Source organism: Fusarium phalaenopsidis, assembly GCF_050370095.1.
Source record: "Fusarium phalaenopsidis strain FUZ10S chromosome Unknown contig_32292, whole genome shotgun sequence".
Classification (NCBI taxonomy): Eukaryota; Fungi; Ascomycota; class Sordariomycetes; order Hypocreales; family Nectriaceae; genus Fusarium; species Fusarium phalaenopsidis.
Genome location: NW_028145410.1, coordinates 299,157 through 309,155, shown reverse-complemented (window position 1 = coordinate 309,155; position 9,999 = coordinate 299,157). Strand labels below are relative to the sequence as shown.

At 33.0% G+C, this 9,999-nt stretch overlaps 1 protein-coding gene across 1 annotated transcript; it reads left to right on the top strand.

The window, feature by feature from the left end:
- Positions 1 to 758: 758 nt before the first annotated feature.
- On the top strand, positions 759 to 1,810 carry LRP88_04412 (FAD-binding oxidoreductase; the record flags this gene model as incomplete). The annotated part of the gene is made up of 2 exons (XM_083240986.1): positions 759 to 858; positions 1,161 to 1,810. 2 exons carry the CDS (start codon positions 759 to 761, stop codon positions 1,808 to 1,810), a joined length of 750 nt encoding a protein of 249 aa, XP_083102134.1.
- Between the last annotated feature and the right edge of the window lie 8,189 nt (positions 1,811 to 9,999).

Sequence of the window (9,999 nt, the reverse complement as noted above, 5' to 3'; positions counted from 1 at the left end):
TTCAAAGGGCTAGAGAACTAAGCCACGCTGCGGAACGGGAAAAAACGAATCTAATATTAAGTTCCACGGAAAAAGCAATATAGTACATGTCTTACTTCGTCAGTAACTTTACTCCGGAGCGAATGCGATGTTATTAAAAATTTAGATTTTGTATGGGAGGACCGAAATTTTGGTGATGCATTAGGTGGGGCTATGCATTAGGTGGTCCTGGATGGTATGTATCAAGGTCTTCCAGGGTAGCGGACGACACAGGTCTGCACCAATGGCAGCGGCAAGCCCTCCGCTATGATGTGAAATGCCGAGAGTGGATACACGGCAACTAGAAGGCAGCTCGGACATTATTACGGAATCCGATCAGGCGAGCTGCGGAAGAATCTGCTATCATCCTAGTCATGGCTCAAGCGAGACTCAACAACACACATATTAGGACCTGAATGCTAGTTTTTATACACTCACTAAACCGTTAAAGTCTCCAACGGACCAATAAGCGAACACGAGCAAGGGTATGGAAATCCACTGTGAGGTCCTAAAGTATTGAAGCATCACGGCTGTTAGAGGAATGAACTCATCAGGTGAAGCGCCTCGGCCCGTCGGGCTTCGCGGGCAGAATAGAAAGACTCGATTTCGTCCGCGTCGACCTTGGCGTTTTGGAAAAAATGGGTATATAAAGTTGCAAATGGCACCAAGTCTCCTATCACATTCCTCATCATCCGACTTTCAACACAATCTACTTCTCTGCATCTGGTTTTGCTCCAGCAATGCTCCCATCTTCAAGCCCCGTCAAGCTGATCCTCCTGGCTTCGGCGGCCACGGGGGTAGCGCAACTCCTCTCGCCCCTCTCGCTCGTCAGGATCTCCGGTTTTGTCTCTCAGCGCCATCGGGGGAGACGCGGCGAGGGCGCAGTTCCAAGACGAGCAAGGTTTGATCTCTAAAGACGTCAACTATCACAACCTCAGCCTGCAGTACAAGCCGTTTGCGGTCCTGTATCCCAAGACATAGGACGAGATCTCTGAGACGCTAGCTTGTGCTGTCAAGCACAAGCGCAAGGTATAGCCCCGAAGCGGTGGTAGGGACTTTATCAATAAGTGTAAGTGCATTGTATATGACAAAAAAGACATTAAAGACTTGGTTGTTGCTAACAAAGAACCTTATTGTCCTAGGGTTGGGAGGCGCCGACGATGCTATCGTTGTCGACTTAAAGCACTTCAATCACCTCAGTGTGGACAAGACCACGGGCATCGCAACCGTCGGGTCTGGCAACTTGCTCAGAGACCTCGTCGAAGGTCTCAACAATGCCGGGCGTTTCATGCCCCATGGGCCTTCTCCGACTGTTGGTGTCGGCGGTCTCATCGCAGTCGGCGGCATCGGCTCTACCTCTCGCGAGAATGGCCTTTCCATCGATGTAATGCAAGAGGTTGAGGTTGTCTTTGCCAACGGTACCGTCACTCGTGCCACCAAGAACAGTAACCTAGACCTATTCTGGGCCATGAGCGGTGCTGGCGCTAGTTTCGGCATCGCAACCGAGTTCAAGTTTCAGACGAAGCCCGTGCTCAAGGAGCTCACTACTTTCAGCTATAACTATTCGACCACCGACAAGGCCCTCCTCGCTCACGCTGTGAAGGCCTTTAACAAGCTGGCGTTGGATAAGAGCACGTCTCGAAAACTGGGCGGATCCGGCAATCTTGCTAAGAACAGCTTTTACGTCAGCGGTGTCTTTCTGGGGGGAGCTGATACAGGCACAGCTAGCTGTGCAATTATCATCACGTGCCTTTTCGCACAGCTAGCTATGCTATTATCATCTCTTATGTAAGCCCAAAAAGGGGTAACGTACTTAATAAGCATGCGGATTAGATAAGCATGTGGATTAAAAATCTTAACCTCTAAGATATAAATCATAATAAAAATATAATAAACTATTTAATTAATTAAAACTACTTATTATATTCTTCCCTAGATATCTTAATTACTACCTAATATATTTTTATATTATAACTAGGCTTATTATATATACTATAGCGCTAAACCCCTAGTTACGCTAACCTTCCTTAACTACTACTTCTTAATAATTTAGCTATTACCTATGTACTAATATCTATCTAATTAATTACTTACCTTCCTTTATTTAGAGTTATTTTCCCTCTTTTTTATAGGTGGGTCCTTTTTGCCCTTCGCTGCTAGCTTAATGCCTTATTTACTTATTAAAGGTCTTAGATCTTAGCCCTTATTAATACTATCTTATATATAACCGCTTTTATTCTCTTAGAAAGAGATTTTAATATTTTTAGAATTAATTTAAGAGAGCTATTTTTATACCTTTTAATTCTTCTTTTAAGGTATTTAAACTAAGATTAGGCCTTAAAGATAGTCTTTAGGGTCTTTAAGACCTAAGGGTTAGAGGGGCTAGCCTCCTCCTCAGCAGGTATTAAAGTCTATAGCTATATAATATATATAATAAGCTTATATCCCAGATAAGTATATATCCTAAAAATCTTTACTTTTTATATTAAAAATTACTATAAAAATACTATAAACTATTTAATTAATTAAAACTACTTATTATATTCTTCCCTAGATATCTTAATTATTACTTAATAGGTTCTTATATTATAACTAGGCTTACTATAGATACTATAATACTAAACCCTTAGTTACACTGACCTCCCTTAACTACTATTCTACGACGATTTAGCTATTACTTATATATTAATATCTATTTAATTAATTACCTGCCTTCCTTCCTCTACTATTATTACTTCTCTTTTCTATAGTTTAGTCCTTTTTGCTCTTTAGCGCTAGCTTAATATCTTATTTGCCTATTTAAGATCTTTAACCTTGGCCTTAAGTAAGGCAACCTTATATATAATTATCTTTATTCCCTTAGAAGAAGACTATATAGCTTTTAGAATTAACTCTAGGGAGTTACTTTTATGCCTTTTAACTTATATCTTAAGGTATTTTAACTAAGATTAAGCCTTAAGTATAATCTTTAGGGTCTTTAAGACCTAAGGGGTTAAGGGTTTAATTACCTCCTCGGCAGGCATTAGAGTCTATAGCTATATATTAAGCTTTGAGACTATACTTTCCGGGTTAAGAGGAATAAGCCTAGCTCCTTTAAAGGCTAACTTAATATTTTTTTTTATTATAATAGCTTAAAATGTAGTATAAAAGGCTAAAAAGAACTTAGTCTTTAAAATATAAGTTATAAAGTATTTAATTAAATACTTTATTTCTTAACTATAAGCGCTCTTAAGTATATTAAAGTACTTAATATTAAGGGGCTAAAGTAGATAAGATAAATAAGGCAGTATATAAAGCATAATAATATTATTATCTTAGTAATATCTCTTAAAATTAATAAAATAATAACTTTTATAATTATTAAGAATTAAGAAATAATAAAAACTAATTAATTAATTAGTTATATACTAGTTAAAGTGCTTTAGCTACTTTAAACTAATATATATAATAAGTAAGTAAAATAAATAAGTAAGTAAAATACTTTCCTTAACCTTTAAAATAAAAATCACTATAAAAATATAATAAATTATCTAATTAATTAAAACTTATTGCTATATTTTTCCCTAGATATCTTAATTACTACCTAATAGGTTCTTATATTATAGCTAGGCTTACTATAGATACTATAATGCTAAACCCTTAGTCGCGCTAACCTCCCTTAATTACTACTCCGCGATAATTTAGCCACTACCTACATATTAATATCTATTTAATTAATTACCTACCTTCCTTCTTCTACTATTATAACCCCTCTTTTCTATAGCTAGGTTCTTTTTGCCCTCTAGCGCCGACTAAGTATCTTATTTGCCTCCTAAAGGTCTTTATTCTTAGCAGCTAGTAAGGCAACCCGATGCATAACTGCCTTTGTCCCTTTCTTAAGAGACCTTAGGGCTTTAAGGATTAACTCTAGGGAGCTACTTTAATGCCTTCTAATTTATCTTTTAAGATATTTAGACTAAGATCTGGCCTTAAGCATAGTCTTTAGGGTCCTTAAGACCCAATGGGTAAAGGGTTTAGCCCCCTCCTTAACCGGCATTAGAGTCCATAGCTATATATTAAGCTTTAAGAGTATACTTTCTAGGTCAAGAGGAATAAGCCTAGCTCCTTTAAAACCTCCCTTAATATTTCTTTCTATTATAATAGCTTAATATGCGGCATAAAAGGCTAGAAAGAACTTAGTCTTTAAAACATGGGTTATAGAGCATCTGATTAGATGCTTTATTTCTCGACTATAAGCCTTTTTAAGTGGCCTAAAGTACCTGATGTTAAGAGGCTGAAGTAGATGAGATAAATAAGGCGGCATATAAAGCGTGATGATATTATTTTCCTCGCAATATATCTCAAAGTCGGCCGAGTGGTAGCTTTCATGCCCATCGAGGATTAGAAGACGATAGGGACTAGTTGATCGGTTGGTTATGTGCCGATTGAAGTGCTTTAGCCACTCGAGACCTATCTCATTATCAGTCCAGCTATTTTGAGACGTCGCAATAGCCTAATCGCCCGGGAGATTACTTTCTTAGTACTAATTAGCGAGGTGATATTGGCCTGTAACCATGATGAACGGCTGGATAGCCTGGCCTTCCGCATTGATCGCCTGAATGACTATAACCCATTCCCGGTCTCTAGGCTACACTAATTTTGGTCTTCTATGCCTTTCTGCGCCTATGACGACTATTCCGCTCTAAATCAGGCCTATTATAAAGCTAGTCTCATTAAAGTTATAAATATTACCTAGGGTAATACTATATTTCGCGATTATATTCTCTATAAGCCTAAACTAATCGCGAATAATAGCTAGATCTTCGCATTTAGCTCTCTAATAGTCGTATTTATGAAAAAAATACGTCTTAAGCTCTTAGTATTACTTAATGAAGTTAAAAGCCTAGCGCTTGCCGATAAGTGGCGCGTCGCGGTCGGCGAGTAATTAATTAGCTATTTCTTTAATACTATATAGTCATAGGGGAAATCCTCGCGAATCTAGGTCAAGAATGAACTAAATAATGATTTATTTTTCTAGATTAGATAGTTTCCGTGACTTTAGTATAGTATTATATGGAGAAAGAATGCCTTGCTGCCGGCGCCATAGCATTATAGGACTAACTTTATAGATCTTTGCGGCGCATCGGAGAGATAATTTTAAATTATTTTAAAGGGCTTAAAGAGCAAGAAGGATATTAGCTTCTTTATTTAACTATAATATATTAGGTGGTTAGGAATTAATTAATTAAATAGAGATAATATTAGTTAAGGGATTTTTATTTTACTCGCTTGTTTGTTTTACTCGCTTATTATATATGTTAGTCTTATTATTTATTTAGCTATTTTAGGTCATCGCAATAGCCTAATCGCCCGGGAGGTTGCTTTCTTAGTACTAGTTAGCGAGGTAATATTAGCCCGCACTAATAATAAACAGCGGGATCGCTTAGCCTTTTATATTAATCGCTTAGATAACTATAATTTATTCCTAGTTTCTAGGCTATATTAATTTTAGCTTTTTATACCTATCTATACCTATAATAACTATTTCGCTTTAAATTATACTTATTATAAAGCTAGTCTTATTAAAGTTATAAATATCTTTTAATTAAATACTATATTTTATAATTATATTTATTATAAATATAAATTAGTTATAAATAATAGCTAGATCTTTATACTTAGCTCTCTAGTAATTATATTTCTAAAAAAAACACGTCTTAAGGTCTAGGTGCCGCTTAATAAAGTTAGAAGCTTAGTGCTTACTAATAGGTAGCGCGTCGCGGTCGGCGAGCAATTAGTTAGCTATTTCTTTAATACCACGTAGTCGCGGGGGAAATCCTCGTGAATCTAGGTCGAGAATGAACTAAATAATAATCTATTCCTCTAGATTAGATAATTTATATGATTTAGGAATCTAATCGCGTCGAGATTATTTACCTTTCTAGCGGCGACTTAGCTTTTTAAGGCAGATATTATAGATTAATATAGCGTGTTAGATATGTAATTTTAGGTTATTTTAAAGCGCTTAAAGGGTAAGAAGTATATTACCTTTGCTATTAAATTTAGATATATTTAATAGTTAAGAATTAATTAATTAAATAAAAGAGAGAGAGATTAAGGGATTTTTAGGATATATACTTGTCTAGGATATAAGCTTATTATATATATTATTAAGCTTTAAAACTATACTTTTTAAGTTAAAAAGAATAAGCCTAGCCCCTTTAAAGACTACCTTAATATTTTTCTTTATTATAATAGCTTAAAATATAATATAAAAGGCTAGGAAGAATTTAATCTTTAAAATATAAGTTATAAAGCATTTAATTAAATACTTTATTTCTTAACTATAAGCCTTCTTAAGTAGCCTAAAGTAATTAATATTAAGGGGCTAGAGTAGATAAGATAAATAAGGCGGCATATAGAGCATAATAATATTATTTTCCTCGCAATATATCTCAAAGTCAGCCAAGTAGTGACTTTTATAGCTATTAAGGATTAAAAGACGATAGGGACTAGTTAATCAGTTGGTTATATGTTAATTAAAGTGCTTTAGCCACTTAAGACCTATCTTATTATTAGTCCAGCCATTTTAAGACATCGCAATAGCCTAATCGCCCGGGAGGTTGCTTTCTTAGTACTAATTAGTAAGGTAATACTAGCCCGTAACCATAATAAATAGCTAGATAGCCCGGCCTTCCGCATTAATCGCCTAAATGACTATAACCCATTCCCGGTCTCTAGGCTATATTAATTTCGGTCTTCTATGCCTTTCTGCGCCTATAATAATTATCCCGCTTTAAATTAGGCCTATTATAAAGCTAGTCTTATTAAAGTTATAGATATCTTTTAATTAAATATTATACTTCGCGATTATATTTTTAATAAGCCTAAATTAATTATAAATAATAGTTAGATCTTTATATTTAGCTCTTTAATAATTATATTTATAAAAAAAATATATCTTAAGCTCTAGGTATTACTTAATAAAGTTTCTAGCTTAGCGCTTATTAATAAGTAGCGCATTATAGTTAGCGAGTAATTAATTAGTTATTTCTTTAATACTATATAGTCACGGGGGAAATCCTTATAAATCTAGGTTAAGAATAAATTAAATAATAATCTATTCCTCTAGATTAAATAGTTTATATAATTTAGGGATTTAATCGCAATGCATAGATATGCTATATTATTAGCGATAAAGAGTAATATAAGAGATTTTATAGATCTTTGTGGCGCATTAAAGACTTAATTTTAGGTTATTTTAATAGGTCTAGAGCATAAGAAGGATATTAGCCTCTTTATTTAATTATGGCATATTGGGTGGTTGAGAATTAATTAATTAAATAGAAATATTATAAGATAAGGGATTTTTAATCTGCATGCTTGTCTGATCTGCATGCTTATTAAGTACGTTAATATACTTTAAATTAGCATACTAATTTAATGATTAATAGCTTATATAGCTTTAATTCAATAATTAATAGCTTCTATAATATTAAATCCACGACTAATAGCTTCTATAGCACTAATTTAACTTACCGCGCCTTTCTTTTATTATAATAAACCTAATTAAGGGTCCCCGTTGCTTCCCTAATAATGCCCTTCCTTTTAAATATAATTATAACTCTCTAGAGGAACTATATATAGTAATTAATGCTTAGGCAGCGCTATGAGGCTATGCCTTTATAACCTAGAAGTCTTAGAAGACCTTTAGTAAAAGAATTAGAGTTATCTTTAGCTATAACCAAGGAGGGCGCCCTTCTTAGCTAAAGAAATAGTAATAGCAGATAATATTATATTAGATAAAATGCCTCTTCTTTATAATAGTAATAAAGAGCCTATATAAGACTATATAGAGTATAAGGCATCGCTCTAAGCCTAAATTTAATTAATATAATTATAAACTAAGCCTTAGTTAATTAGTATATCTAATATATTATTAGCTATTATCCTTAGATAAAATAATAATCTAATAACTTACTAATACTAATATTATACTAAAGGAGATTAATTCTTACTTATATATAAACTTAGATTTACTTATTATATAGCGAGATATCTATAATTATATTATATAGGGTAAATAAGAGCTTACTAAAGGTTAAAATAATATATATGCCCTTGCTAATAAGCTTAAAAACTAAGGCTTTTAGAGTTAAATATGCCTTAATAAGACTAGCAGAGCTATAGCGGTATTATTTATATACTTAAAGTCACTAAGATATATTAAATTATATCTTAAAGCGCTTATATTAAACTATATATATAAGACTAATAAGTATAAAATACCTTAACTTAATATAATTAGTATTAATATATATAATAAGCGAGTATATTAAATAAGTAAGTATATTAAAAATCTCTACCTTAAAGATAAAAATTACTATAAAAATACTATAAATTATTTAATTAATTAAAACTACTTACTATACTCTTCCCCTAATATCTTAATTACTACCTAATAGGTCCTTATATTATAGCCAGGCTTACCATAGATACTATAACGCCGAATACCTAGTCGCGTTAACCTCCCTTAACTATTACTTCTCAATAATTTAGCCATTACCTATGCATTAATATCTATCTAATTAATTACTTACCTTCTTTCCTCTATTATTATTACCCCTCTTTTCTATAATTAGGTTCTTTTTGCCCTCTAGCGCTAGCTTAGTATCTTATTTACCTCTTAAAGGTCTTTATTCTTAGCGGTTAATAAGGCTACCTAATATATAATTGCCTTTATCCCCTTTGCAAGAGACTATAGAGCTTCTAAAATTAACTCTAGGGAGCTACTTTAATGCCTTCTAATTTATCTTTCGAGGTATTTAGACTAAGATCTAGCCTTAAGCATAGTCTTTAGGGTCCTTAAGGCCCAAGGGGTCAATGGTTTAGCTGCCTCCTTAACCGGTGTTAGCATATATAGCTATATATTAAGCTTTAAGATTATATTTTCCGCATTAAGAGGAATAAGCCTAGCTCCTTTAAAAGCCCCCTTAATATTTCATTCTATTATAATAGCTTAAAATATAGCATAGAAGGCTAGAAAGAACTTAGTCTTTAAAATATAGGTTATAGAGCATCTAATTAGATACTTTATTTCTTAACTATAAGTATTCTTAAGCACGCTAAAGTACCTAATATTAAGGGGCTAAAATAAATAAGAGGAATAAGGTAATATATAAAGCCTAATAATCTTATTCTCCTTATAATATCTCTTAAATTTAATAAAGTAATAACTTTTATAGCTATTAAGGATTAAGAGATAATAAATACTAATTAATTAATTAGTTATATACTAGTTAAAGTACTTAAGCCACTTAAGACTAGTCTCGTTATTAGTCTAGCTATTTTAGGTTATTATAATAGCCTAATCGCCCGGGAGATTACTTTCTCAGTACTAGTTAGCGAGATAATATTAGCCTGCACTAATAATAAACGGCGGGATTAGCCAGCCTTCTATATTAATCGCCTAAATAACTATAATCTATTCTCGGTTTCTAGGCTATACTACTTTTAGCTTTTTATACCTTTTTATGCCTATAATAACTATTCCGCTTATAATTATACCTATAAGAAAGCTAGTCTTATTAATATTATAGATATTATCTAATTAGATGCTATACTTTGCGATTATATTTGCTATAAGCTAAAACTAATCGCGGATAATAGTTAGATCTTCGCACTTAGCTCTCTAGTAGTTATATTTATAAAAAAAATATATCTTAAGGTCTAGGTATTACTTAACAAAGTTTAAAGCCTAGCGTATACTAACTAGTAATACGTCGCGGTCAGTAAGTAATTAATTAGCTATTTCTTTTATACTATATAGCTAGGGGGGAAATCCTCGTAAATCTAGGCTAAGAATAAACTAAATAATAATCTATTCCTCTAGATCTAATAATTTATATAATTTTGGGATAATATCACGTTGAGATTATATGCTATTATACCGACGACGTAAGGCATAGTAATTAACCTAGTAGAGCCTTATAGTTTATTATA